Genomic DNA, 14803 nt, shown 5'->3' with positions numbered 1-14803 from the left:
TTTCTGCTATTTTAAGTAAGGTTGTGCCTGTTTGTCTCTCTATAAAATTTTACTCTTGGCTGAAGCCTTATTTTTTAAACTTTGAAAGAACTATTGTATTTTTCTTGTTGCTAAGTTACATGAATGTTCCCTATCCTTGTCCTTCAAATCCCAAGACTCTTCAATTTATTTTTAGTGGAACTTCAAAAAACGCTTTGATTTCTTTTCTTCTTTCAAAATATCTGCCTTGGAGAATTAGAGAAAATATCTTTTCATGGTAGATTTTATTTTCTTAGATTATTGATCTAATATCACAACATTCTTTTCAGTTTAAACTCTTTTTTGAAGTAATTCTATGTGATATAAAATTAATAAAAAATAGTTTAATGGTAACATCCTAAAACTTTTAAATTAAAATCTAGGATGATGGTCATCTCTTCCTCAAACCTTACATTTTGTGGCTATTTGAATATCAAATGTTACCAATATATAAGTTTTCTAATCAATATCTACTCTAGAATTTTCATTTCACTTATTGCATATCCATTATGTAAGACTTTCCACGTGGTGCTTATAGTAAAGAACACGTCTGCCAATGCAGGAGACAAGAGACGTAGGTTCCATCCCTTGGCCAGGAAGATTCCTGAAGAAGGAAATGGCAACCCACTCTAGTATTCTTGTCTGAAGAATGCTATGAACAGAGGAGCCTGGTGGGCTACAGTCCATTGGGTCTTACAAGTTGGACATGACTTAAGCAACTTAGCCCAGCACACAACACATGTATAATATGTATACAACCACACTGTTTCCACTAATGTATGAGAGGATGAGGTATTGGGTATAAAGAATTTAGAATGTCAGCTATGAATTATTTCTTTTTTTCATAGCAAAATATCTCATTTGGTTATAATAAAGCCTTAACAGTAATTGAAATCCAAAGGGTGGGCTGTATTTTCTGTTGGTTATATTAAGATTATATCTACATCAAGGTAAAACAATGGTTTGGTTTTCAAAATAAATAGCATAAATCTATGATGAGTTATGTGTGGATATACATATTTACTTACATGGATTTTGCACTCAAATTGAAGTGCTGGTTTGTTATGGATTAACTTTTTACAAAGTTTCTAGAGTTTAAAATGTCAAATACTTAAAATTTTTACATTTTGCATGTTTTATCAACAAAATATAAAATATTCAACAGAGAAAAACTTCAGAATATAAAGGTAAAAATGATGTGCTGCTGGTGGAGGTGGGGGATGGAATTCAATTGTAAAGAGAATCAAAAGCATCATGTGTAAATGAGAGTATACGATTGTTACAGCAAACTCTGCAATCTCCAGCAAAGCACCATTTCTGAAAACAGCTTTTTGGGTGATGAAAGAATTAGGATACTAAATGAAGATAACCTTTTTTATGTTTCTAAGACACAGGCCATCCTTGTCTTTTCTCGGAGCTCCCTTCTCCACATACAGAGTTGAGGAATAAAATGAGTATATCATAAAGAGTCCTGGAGACAACCTAGAGGCTTTTTCTTTTATAGACTAGACTTCTACCTGTAGAACTTCTGGCTCTCTTTCTTTCTGGTTTTCAAAACAGATTCTCCTTGCAATTTCTTTGCTATCTCCTAGAGATTCTGCTATAACTTCGCCAGAGATCCCCTTTCACCTGAGTCTGATCTAACAAGTCACATTCCATGAAGCATGCGCTTTGGTTACTGAGCTTTGCGTTTTTACTGCTATACATTTCTCGCAATTTTGTGTGTGTGCTACTTTAACCAGTCCTGTGATCTAGAGCAAAAGCTTTGGAACTGGTTGGTGTTCTCAGTACCAATATTAATATTTCTGTCTTAAGTCTCCTAACTTCTCTAGACTTTACTTCCTAAATATCCTTCTTACTCTTTAAAAGGAAAAAGTGCTTCAATGAGAAATGTAAAAGATGACTACAAAGAGCTAAGACTGATACCCTCTCTGTTGTTTCTCTGCTGTTCTTCACGTTTCAGAAGCATTTAGCCATGCTGCCAGTTAAGAGAACACATTTAAGGTTGCATGGCAATTCATTTTCTTGCTCATTTTGAATACTTGTGCATTGTAGTTTGTTGTTGCTGTCATTTAGTCACTAAGTCGTGTCTGACTCCGTGTGACTCCATAGCCCACCAGGCTCCTCTGTCCATGGATTTCCTAGGCAACAATACTGGAATGGATTGGTATTTCCTTCTCCAGAGGATCTTCCCCTCCCAGGAGTTGAACCCAAATCTCCCTCACTGGCAGGTGGATGCTTTCCCACTGAGTCACCAGGGAAGTCCATATTGAAGTTACGAACTGTCAGTATAATGACTTGTATGATATGGAGTCCATCCTAAAGGAAATCAGTCCTGAATATTCATTGGCAAGATTGATGGTGAAACTGAAACTCCAATACTTTGGCCACCTGATGTGAAGAGCTGACTCATCTGAAAAGTCAGCTGACTCATTTGATGCTGGGAAAGATTGAAGGCAGGAGGAGAAGGGGACGACAGAGGATGAGATGTCTGAATGGCATCACTGACTCAATGGACATGGGTTTGGGTGGACTCCGGGAGTTGGTGATGGACAGGGAGGCCTGGCGTGCTGCGGTTCATGGGGTCACAAAGAGTCGGACACGACTGAGTGACTGAACTGGAAATGGAACTGGAACTGGATGATGTGGATTTGAGTGCTAACAGCCAGGATTACCTGACTTAGTGTTTCCCCTTAAAAAAATCCTCTTTTTAGAATTTCTTCTTTTATGATAGTCAAGCTATGTGTATATGTAAATAGGTTCCCTGATTTTGTATTTCATATTTGTATTGATTTTCAGCAGTGTATAAAATAGGTAGTAACTATTCTACCTAACCATTTAATCAGCTCAGATCTATAGACACTAAATGGAAACGAAGATAACTATTTTAGGGGTAGGAATTCTAACATGACTTTATTATGCTTTTTTCTCTTGATAATCACAACTATTTTATGATATTAATACTAGTCCCATTTTCCATATTGAAAAAAAAAAGAGTTTAGGACAATTAGTTATTTATCCAAGGTTGGACATTTCAAATAGGAAGTGATTAAGTTAGGATTTAAGCTCATTTTTCATCAAAGGCTGTCATGTCTGCCAGGCAAAGTTAGAAGAAATTTACCAGTATCACAGATTGGAGATGGCAAAATCACTCATTGGGTAGGCAAAAATTACATCAGATATTTATAACATAGTTTCACTTATTATATTTTAAACTAACCCTTGTGTATTATTTCCTAGGGTTCTATCACTGTGGCAAAAAACATTAAGAACTTTATTATATTTCTTTAACACATTTGATTTAATGATTTGGAAAATGTGGTTTCCCTCGTGGTTCAGATGGTAAAGAATCTGCCTGCCAATGCAGTAGACCTCGTTTTGATCCCTGTGTCGGGAAGATCCCCTGGAGAAGGAAATGGCAACCCACTCCAGTATTCTTGCCTGGAGAATCCCATGGACAGAGGAGCCTGGCAGGGTACAATACATGGAACGGCAAAGAGTTGAACACAGCCGAGTGACTAACACACAAACAAGTTTTCAAAACAGTCAGATAATCAGTACTGTTTATTGTTTATTTAAGGAACCAGTATTTTTCCTTTGCTTAGCTTTCATTGTCTCATAAAAATGAGACAGAGAGTAGTATAGATAATCTGTTCATCCACATATCTATCAATTTCACATTTTTGACAAGTTCAAAACTGACATATTTAAGGAAAATACAATGGTTTCTGGAAAGAAACAGGATGAAAATCAGATATCTGAGTTCCAGTGTTGGTTTGGTACTTCAAATATGTTTTGACATTGGTCAACATTTAATTCTACTGCTTCTCACTATTTGATAAAATGATTTCTAGAGTCTATTCCCTCCTTAGAACTGCACATACATATTCAACAAACTTTTACTGTAACAGTCTCTTAATAGAATTAAAGTCTATTAGTTCCATTTTAATGGCATCAATTGCTATACACACAGAGGAGCATATTTTATCTGAAGTATTTTATGTACAGAAAATATCTTTCTTTCATAATAATATGAACAAGCATGAATACAATTCAATTCAATGAGGCAAGTAACAAATGATTTGCTATTCATTATCAACTTTATAATTTGATTGTGCTCTACAAAGTTTCAAGTTAAATTTTCCTGATACAAATATTAAATCCTTTATTGGGATACTGTCTTTATTAAGATATAATTCACATATCATGCAGTTCTTCTATTGAAAGTGCACAGTTCAATGCTATTTTTTTATATCCACAGAATTGTACAACCATCATCACCATCTCAAACTATTAAATAACTTTTTTAAAGTGGTTTTACATTTAAACTTCTAATTTTAGTATTTTTTTCCTAAAGTCATGGAAGGAATTGGTCTTGGTCATCTTTCAAAGAAGAGACAGATCACTATTAATGAGATCCTTAGGTTTTTATCCCTCTAATGTAAAATGCAAAAATGCAATGTTATCTTGGATTATGAAAACCGTTGTTAAAATAGGGACAATTTGTAAGACAGAAGAAAGAACTTCAAAACTACAGTTTTACAAACCCTTGAAAACCCGTTCAGTGAGCAATATAGGGAAATTTGACTCAGGGACAGTGCTAAAATTTTTATTTTAGTACTAATGAAGGACAACTGTGATGCATGAAATGGTATGTTAGGTTAAAGTGATTTTATGAGTATATGAAATGCCACACAATGAGGTATATACTAGGTTTTATTGTTGTCAATTTGATTATTGCAGTATTGTAGATGGAATTTAAAATACTTGATTTAAAATACAGCTTAGGTTATCTTTAGAAAGTGACAAAGCACTTTCAGAAAAGCTTTTCAACTAGAAAATACAAAGGTAATTTCTCTATAGGGCTAGGTGCTTGTCTGAAGCATAGAAATGTATGTTGTTCCTAATATACAATCAAATAGCCTCAAAACCTAAATGGAAAAAAAATCAAAAGTTATGCTGTCATTCCAGATGAAAACTAATAGGAAAACAAGAGAAAAAAATTGCTAACACATATGAGAGAAAATGTTACTTATTACAATGTCCTTCATAAAGGAAATAGAAACATTTTTCAATTTGGAGAGGTATAAATTTCTATAAAGAATTACCCATATTTATACACTTTTAAAAATATATGCACACTAGTCAATATGATAATATGCATTTTGACCTATCTGTTCACTAAATAAAATTATTCCTTCTTAAAACAATTCTTTTTTTATGTTTTTTTCTTTATGCCACAAAAACTCTCCTTAAAAATCTTGGCCAGCACACACATTCTGAAGTTTTACCATATTATGATCATTTTAATATCTGAACCAATCAGTACCTCAAGCTCATGAGACAAAGATGACACAAGATGCCTTACCCATCATAGAGGTTACAAGACTCTATACAGGTTCTTCCCCTGCTGAAGCGACGGCAGGACAAGCACTGGTCTGGCCCGGGTCCCCAACACCCATCATTTGAACAGAGATGGTTGCACACCATTCCTTCAGCAGCTGAAAAACACACCAAAATCAAGGGGAAATAAAACAGAAGGCTGTGTCCAAACTAACCACGTTAATTTGAATCTTCTTGCTGCTGCTAAGTCGCTTCAGTCGTGTCCAACTCTGTGCGACCCCACAGACGGCAGCCCACCAGGCTCCCCCATCCCTGGGATTCTCCAGGCAAGAACACTGGAGTGGGTTGCCATTTCCTTCTCCAGTGCATGAAAGTGAAAAGTGAAAGTGAAGTCGCTCTGTCGTGTCCCACTCTTAGCAACCCCATGGACTGCAGCCTACCAGGCTCCTCCGTCCATGGGACTTTCCAGGCAAGAGTACTGGAGTGGGGTGCCATTGCCTTCTCCAATGAATCTTCTTAAGTAAAGCTATTTCTAAAGGAGTCGCTGTGAAAGGAATCTGTGGCAGATGTCTGTCTGCCTATCCAGTCACTATGGCTCACTCTACCCTCCATATTTCCCTAGTGCAGAGCCCCAGTCACTGAATGTATATAGCTCCACTGCATTTTTCATAATGGTGAACAAATGTCTCTTACCTCTATCAAAATTCTAGGGAGGGAGAGTGACAGAAATTAACATTCCGGTTAAGGCAAGGAACAGAACATGTCTTTCTAAAGCCAACCCTTTGCTCCACAAATACATCAAACATTTTGGCTTCAATTTTATATGAGAAATTCATGCAGTATTGAACAAGTGATATTTATCATAAGGCAACAAATATTAAAAGGGAAAAAAAGAAATAATTTTGCATTAGCACGTATTAACTAGAATTTTATGTAAATAGAAATATGCAGTATGTTCTATTTTTTAGGGAATTTCTTTAACTCAGAATATTACTTGGAGATTTATCCATATTTCTACATCTATCAATATTTATTCATTTTTATTACTCAGTATATCCCATTGCATGCAGATAGCACATTTTTAAACCATTCACATAATGTTAGATATTTAGATTGTTTCCCATTTGGGACTATTAAAAATTTAGCTACTATGAACATCCATATGCACATTTGTTAGCACATACACTTTCATTTTATTTATTTATTCATTTTTGGAATGAAATGGGTGGATAATATGGTAGGCAGAGGGTTAATTTTTTAAAGAAACTATCAGATTGTTTTTCAAAATATTGTACCATTTTACATTCCCCATAGCAATAAATTCAACTTGTGAACTGAATTTTCCTCACATCTTTACCAATACTTCGTATAGCTAGCCTGTTTAATTTTAGTCTTCTGAATATTATGTAGTGGAATCTCATTATGGATTTGATTCACATTTTCTAGATGATTAAAGATATTAAACAGCTTTTAATGTGCTTATTTGCTATCTTGTTTGATGAAGTGGCACTGAATTTTATGCTCATTTTATATTGGATTGAATGTTTTCTTGCTATTGAGCATCCAGAGTTCTTCACAGATTCTGCAAATATTTTCTCCCTGAGTTAGTCTTAACTTTTTATTTACTTACCACTCTTTTAAAAAGTACACATTTTAAAATATTGGTGAAGTGCAACTTATCAATTTTATCTTTTATAAATTATACTTTGGGTATTATATCTAAAAATTTTTTTGTCTAAACCAAAGCAACAAAAACTTTGTCCAATGTTTCCTTTTAGAAGTTTGATGAGTTTTTGCCCATATAGCCCATTTATACTTAGTTTGCATATTATACTGCATTAGTCAGGATTCTGAAGAAAAAACAGAATAAATAGGCATATTCATATCTGTATCTACATATTTTATCTACTTTGATATAAGAAATTGTTTCACATAGTTATAGAGGCTGCAAAGTCTCACTGTCTGATGTTTACAAGTTGAAGACCCAGTCAGTTCAGTTCAGTTGCTCAGTCGTGTCCGACTCTTTGAGATCCCATGGACTGCAGCACGCCAGGCTTTCCTATCCATCACCAGCTCCCAGAGCTTGCTCAAACTCATGTCCATCGAGTCAGTGATGCCACTGAACCATCTCATCTTCTGTCATCCCCTTCTCCTCCTGCCTTCAATCTTTCCCAGCATCAGGGTCTTTCCCAATGAATCAGTTCCTCGCATCAGGTGGTCAAAACATTGGAGTTTCAGCTTCAGCATCAGTCCTTCCAATGAATATTCAGGATCAATTTCCTTTAGGGTTGACTGGTTGGATCTTTCTGCAGTCCAAGGGACTCTCAAGAGTCTTCTCCAACACCATAGTTCAAAAGCATAAATTCTTAGGCACTCAACTTCCCTTATGGTCAAACTCTCACATCCATACATGACCACAGGAAAAACTACACCTTTGACTAGATGGACCTTTGTCGGCAAAGTAATGTCTCTGCTTTTTAATATGCTGTCTAAGTTGGTTATAGCTTTTCGTTCAAGGAGCAAGTGTCTTTTAATTTCATGGCTGCAGTCACCATCTGCAGTGATTTTGGAGCCCAAGAAAATAAAGTCTGTCACTGTTTCCACTGTTTCCCCATCTTTTTGCCATGAGGTGATGGGACCACATGCCATGATCTTAGTTTTTTGAATGTTGAGTTTTAAGCCAGCTTTTTCACTCTCTTCTTTCACTCTCACCAAGAGGCTCTGAAGACCCTGAAAAGCCTACAATACAGTTTTAGTCTGAGCTTGAGAACCACAAGCACAGATATTTTAAGTCCCAGACTAAGGGCAGAAGAAGACTGATGCACCAGTTCAGGAGTCAGGCAGATAGACTAAGTATGTCCTTTTTAGCCTTCAGTGAATTAGAATATACCTATCCACTTCATTTCACTCAGTCCACTAATTCAAATATTAATCTCATCCAGAAACACCCTTCCAACCACATCCACAAATAATGCTTAACTAAATACCTGGGGAAACCATGACTCAGTCAAGTTGACACACAAAATGTGCCAACACAGATACTATCTTTTTCTTTATTTGGCATGTAGATATTCAATTTTTCCAGTACCATTTGTTGAAAATACAATCCCTTTTCCAGTAAATTATCTTTGCATATTTGTTTAAAATCAGTTGTCCTCATACTTGTAGGTCTATTCATATTTCTTGACTTTTGTATTGATCTATTGATCTATGTCTATTGATCTACCTCTCAGGGTGTATTTTCTCACCTTTAATCTATATGTGTCTTTATGAATGAAGTCTGTGTACTATAGGCAGCATATAGTTGGGAATTGCATTTTTAATCTAATCTGACAGTTTCTGCCTTTAATTAGGGTTGTTGTTGTTGTTCGGTTGCTAAAGTTGTGTCCAACCCTTTGAAACTCCATGAACTGCAGCATATCAGGTTTCCCTGTTCTTCATTATCTCCTGGAGTCTGTTCAAACTCATGTCCATTGAGTCAGTGATGCCATCTAACAATTTCAACCTCTGTGGTCCCCTCCTCCTCTTGCCCTCAATCTTCTCCAACATCAGAGTCTTTTCCAGTGAGTCAGCTCTTAGAGTATGTAACTAATTACCTTTATTTATTTTTTTTTCATTTATTTTTATTAGTTGGAGGCTAATTACTTTACAATATTGTAGTGGGTTTTGTCGTACATTGACATAAATCAGCCATGGAGTTACATGTATTCCCCATCCCGATCCCCCCTCCCACCTCCCTCTCTACCTGATCCCTTTGGGTCTTCCCAATTACCTTTAATATGATCATTGTAGTTAAAAATCATCGATTTTACTGTTTACCCAAACTGTCCTCTTCCCATTTTTTTCTGTTTTTCATGACATATTTTGGAAAATCAAATTGTTTATTCTTTCATTTTATCTTTTTTGCTTTTGAGCTACATACATTTTTAATTTGCTATTTTAGTGATACAGTTTGTATTTGCAGTAGACATTAAAATAATTTAAAAAGATAACCTGAAGAAACAATGACTATACAGAGTGTTTTCTTAAAACTTAAAGGAATGTTATTCTCATAATATTAATTATTTTAGCTAACTTATAAAGTTTGTGGACTTTGCTTAACCGTGATTCCATGTCTGAAATTAAGATAGCATGTGTTGTAACGATTCTTCTCATCTTTTGGGGAAACTATTCAAAAATTGAACGATTTGATGTTTTACTCAGGAAAGGCTGACAGTTTAGCTGCTATATTGATTTGGAACAAATAGCAAGAGTTCGCTCCTTCTGATTCATTCATAATGCAGAGAAAGAGGGCTCTTTCACTGTATAAAATAAATGTCTGTAGTACAAGTAAATTCCCATTAATTTATAAAGGTGTAAGGAATAAGAAAGAGAGTTCAATCAAGCTGACTGAATATAAATGTGTAAAATCAAATTTTATACAACAAATGAAGATTTGAAAGGAGGAAAAGATCAGAGATACTAAAATATTAAGATCTAATGCCCATTTTATAAGCATTGAGAGATTTTAAGGTTACTGATAGAGTGTTTCATATTCTGACACATATATACATTTATATACAATTTTTGTATGTACTTGCTTATGGGATAAATATAATTATCAGAAGAAACTTTAAAGAAGGGAAAAAAAGCTATAATATAAAGGCAACTTGTAAAGATAAGCATATTATATTTAAAACCATACTGCAGAGTATCATGAAACTCTCCCTTTCCTATCCCTGTAGAAAATATAGTCAATGCCTCACATTCTTCGCATATCAACTTCTGTCTAAGGCCTTAAATATGCTTTCAGTTTCTTCTTTGGGGATGTTGATAAAACCATTAGTACATTGTACTGCCCATTTCATGATAGTGCGTCAATTCCTTGATCTATTTATTTCACCTATTCGCATTAATTTTGGGGGGTTTGAAAAAATTACTCTCATTCATGTCCCTTCTTTGATTTTCTGTTCTCTCCTTTGATATTAAAGAAGAGAGTATTAGCATCACTCAATACTACTGCTTTCTTTACCTACTACTTTTCTTAGTCTGTATTCAGATGCTCAATTTCAGAGCAGCTTTGAATCAGGGAAACAGTATCTATTGGAGGAAAGCAATAATAAGCAGGAAATCATAATAATTACTTTCTGCTCACTCTTTCCAAATGTCACTCTGCTGACTGAAACCTTGGGAAACATCTCCACAAAGCAAAGAACAAAAGACGAAGGAAATTACTTTGAAATTCTTAAGAGAAAAGAAGGTTTCAATCAGTAGCAAGAATTCAACAGCCCTCTGATCCTCCAGGGTGATAGTCCCACAAGAAGGAGTAAAAAGCCTATTCGGTGGCTTACAGCTTGAAACACCATCAAGAACTCTAAAGAAACCTTAGCAACGTAGCCATTAGGCAACCTATCACTTCTGTGTTTTTTGGAAGCTGCAAAACTTTGTGTTTCTTTATATCATCTGATTTGTATCTGTCTGTTAAAATTTTGGAGAGATAATAATGTGCTTATTATTTTGACCTTTACAGAGAATATTGAACTTGCTTTCATTAAAATAGAGGCAAGCTTAAATAATGGATCTTGCTAGGTGTTGCATGTGTGAAAGTAAATGGATTAGCTCAAAACACTGAAATGAAGTACCTGTCTGTAAGCACAAAGGCAAAAATAATATCTTCTTTTTCATTGTACAAGACCACCTACATATGCTGTTTGCACTACCTACCATACGTAGATGCATGGGTTTGACTTGGAATGTCTTTGCGCAGAGGCAATTAATCTTTTTTTATGAAAGCTGAAAAAGATGATTTATTTAGTTGTCATAATTCAGTTTTTTTCTGATTGGATCAACATAGATCAAGCCCTTACCCTATGACTAGCCATGCAGCCTTGGGCAATTATTTACATATTCCTTATCTGTAAGCAAATAATAACATCTACCATTCTGGGTAGATTAGACATCATATTACTAGTATATAATGCAGAGTTTTTTAATTTATCTATGCCCTCAGTAAATGTACTTAAGAGAAATATGGAAACATGCAAGTATACCCATGTGTTTACTTTTAGAAGTATTTGTTGAGAAATTTGTTAGTTTATGCTGGATACTGCTAAGAAGTGGGGATAAGAAGGACATATGAAATAACATACATATTGTGTTATGCAGTGCTTACAGCCTAGTTATGAAGACAGCACTAGATAAATAATTGTTTATACATATATATAAACAATCTCTATCTATCTATCTATATAGAGAGAGAGAGACAGAGAGAGAATATAATGATTTTCCTAATCTAATGGGTAGGTGTCATAAGATCAGCCCACAGAAAGAGGGACAACAATCTGAGATGAGAAGGATAAATAAAAATTATTAAGGCAAAGAGGGCTGGGGAAAATTGGGTTTTACAAATCTAGCCATTAAGGGTCTGAGCAGGGAATAAGATTAGCACTTTCACAAAATTGACTGGACTTGCACATTGAGTGGGAAAGGAATATCTGATGAGCCACTGAGCTGAGCAATGGCCAGAGTACGTAGGAACTATTGGCCATTTAAAGGCTTTTCTGCTTTGGTCAAAGATCTGTAGGAAATTAATGAAAGGATTTAAGCAGAGAAATTATGAGGCCTCTTTGGTGGCACAGACAGTAAAGAATCTGCTTGCAAAGTAGGAGACATGGGTTTGACCCCTGAGTCAGAAAGATCCCATGGAGAAAGGGATGGGTACCCTTTCAGTATTCATGCCTGGAGCATTCCATGGACAGAGGAACCTGGCGGGCCACATACAGTCCATGGGGTCCAAAGAGCTGGGCATCACTGAGCAACTAACACTTTCTATAAAATATCACTCCAAATGCTTTGAAGGGACTGACTTAAAAACATATTTGAACAGTTTGTGGGAGAGAGAAAATAGTTGAACTATCCAGAGAGAGGCATATTTGACCCAGGCAGGGTCAGTCAGGGTTCTTTCCACAACACAGGTGCTGGGAGAGAGAAAGGAGGGCTATGTGACCCACACTCATAACCCTGGAGAAAGTTCTGGGCAGGGATAAACATTTTTAGTGACTTCTAAATTTTTCTTTTTTCATTAGAGGATGATGATTTACAATGTCTGTTAGTTTCTGCTGTACAACAACTTGAATCAGCTAAAAGTATACACACACTTCCTCCTTCTTGAGCCAAGCCCCATCCCAGCACTCTAGGTCATCACAGAGCACCGAGCTGAGCTTCCCTATGTATACAGCAGCTTCCCACTAGCTATCTATCGTACGCATGGTTCAGTTCAGTCGCTCAGTCGTGTACGACTCTTTGCACCCCATGAACTGCAGCACGCCAGGCTTCCATATCCATCACCAACTCCCGGAGTCCACCCAAACCCATGTCCATTGCGTGGGTGATGCCATCCAGCCATCTCATCCTCTGTCATCCCCTTTTCCTCCTGCCCTCAATCTTTCCCAGCATCAGGGTCTTTTCAAATGAGTCAGCTCTTGGCATCAGGAGGACAAAGTATTGGAGCTTCAGCTTCAACATCAGTCTTTCCAATGAACATCCAGGACTGATTTCCTTTAGGATGGGCTGGTTGGATCTCCTTGCAGTCCAAGGGACTCTCAAGAGTTTTCTCCAACACCACAGTTCAAAAGCATCAATTCTTCGGCACTCAGCTTTCTTTATAGTCCAACTCTCACATCCATACATGACTACTGGAAAAACCTTAGCCTTGACTAGATGGACCTTTGCTGACAAAGTAATGTCTCTGCTTTTAAATATGCTGTCTAGGTTGGTCATAACTTTCCTTCCAAGGAGAAAGCATCTTTTAATTTCATGGCTTCAGTCAACACAACTAATGAAGAAAGAGAGCTGACCTATGAAGAAAGCAGCATCAGGCAATGTCGAAGAATTGAGTCACAGTAATGTTTAACCCCTAGAGCCATCTGTGACTGAAGGAATATCCCCCTTGCACTTCCCAGTTCTGTGAGCTGATAAACTCTGTTTTCTTTTCTTTTAATTATGTTTATTTTCATTATATAAAAGACTTAAAGTCTGCACAATTATGACCATGTTTTATTTTTTACAGATTTACTGAGATAAAGTTTTTAGCCTTCTAACATTGCTTAAATTTAAGGTGTACAATGTGATTTGATACCTATATAAGTGTTGATCAGAATAAGTTAATATAATACATCCTTCACTTCACATAATTACTATTTTGTTGTTGTGGTGGTGGAAACATAAAATCTCTACTCTCATTACAACTTTCAAATATAAAGTAGAGTTTTGTTAACTATAGTTGCTATGCTGTACCTTAGATTCAATAGTCATGTATGGATGTGAGAGTTGGACTATAAAGAAAGCTGAGCGTCAAAGAACTGATACTTTTGAATTGTGGTGTTGGAGAAGACATTGACAGTCCCTTGAAAAGCAAAGAGATCCAGGCTATTATAAACAGTGCTGCGATGAACATTGGGGTGCATGTGTCTCTTTCAGATCTGGATTCCTCAGTGTGTATGCCCAGAAGTGCTATTGCTGGGTCATATGGCAGTTCCATTTCCAGTTTTTTAAGAAATCTCCACACTGTTTTCCATAGTGGCTGTACTAGTTTGCATTCCCACCAACAGTGTAAGAGGGTTCCCTTTTCTCCACACCCTCTCCAGCATTTATTGCTTGTAGACTTTTGGATAGCAGCCATCCTGACTGGCGTGTAATGGTACCTCATTGTGGTTTTGATTTGCATTTCTCTGATGATGAGTGATGTTGAGCATCTTTTCATGTGTTTGTTAGCCATCTGTGTGTCTTCTTTGGAGAAATGTCTGTTTAGTTCTTTGGCCCATTTTTTGATTGGGTCGTTTATTTTTCTGGAATTGAGCTTGTATATTATCTATGGTAAAACAGACCACCAGCCCAGGTGGGATGCATGAATCAAGTGCTCGGGCCTGGTGCACTGGGAGGACCCTGAGGAGTCGGGTGGAGAGGGAGGTGGGAGGGGGGATCGGGATGGGGAATACGTGTAACTATATGGCTGATTCGTGTCAATGTATGACAAAACCCACTGAAATGTTGTGAAGTGATTGGCCTCCAACTAATAAAATAATATTAAAAAATAAATAAATAAAATAAAAAAAAATAAAAAATAAAAAAATGAAAAAAATGAAAAAAAAAAAAAAAGAAAAAGAAAAGCAAAGAGATCCAACTAGCCCATCCTAAAGGAAATCAGTCCTGAATATTCATTGGAAGGACTGATACTGAAGCTGAAGCTCTAATACTTTGGCCACCTGATGTGAAGACGCAACTCATTTGAAAAAACCCCGATGCTGGGAAAGATTGAAGGTGGGACGAGAAGGGGGATGACAGAGGATGAAATGGTTGGATGGCATCACCGACTTAATGGACATGAGTTAAGATAACATGCTGCAGTCCATGGGGTCACAAAGAGTCGGACACAACTAAGCAACTGAACTGAACTGAACTGAAC

The 14803-nt window shown here is 36.3% G+C and overlaps 1 protein-coding gene across 2 annotated transcripts in view; it reads right to left on the bottom strand.

Annotated features, from left to right (window-relative positions):
* ERBB4 (erb-b2 receptor tyrosine kinase 4) overlaps positions 1-14803 on the bottom strand; it is a 1213162-nt gene that overhangs the window by 283878 nt on the left and 914481 nt on the right. For both annotated transcript variants that reach the window (XM_065930645.1, XM_065930646.1), the window contains exon 13: positions 5387-5519. In XM_065930645.1, coding sequence (XP_065786717.1) covers positions 5387-5519 — 133 coding nt within the window. The remainder of the gene's footprint in view (positions 1-5386; positions 5520-14803) is intronic.

Source organism: Muntiacus reevesi, chromosome 3, assembly GCF_963930625.1.
Source record: "Muntiacus reevesi chromosome 3, mMunRee1.1, whole genome shotgun sequence".
Classification (NCBI taxonomy): Eukaryota; Metazoa; Chordata; class Mammalia; order Artiodactyla; family Cervidae; genus Muntiacus; species Muntiacus reevesi.
The sequence above is the reverse complement of the archived record's forward strand: the minus strand, read 5'-3'. Positions and strand labels throughout refer to the sequence as shown.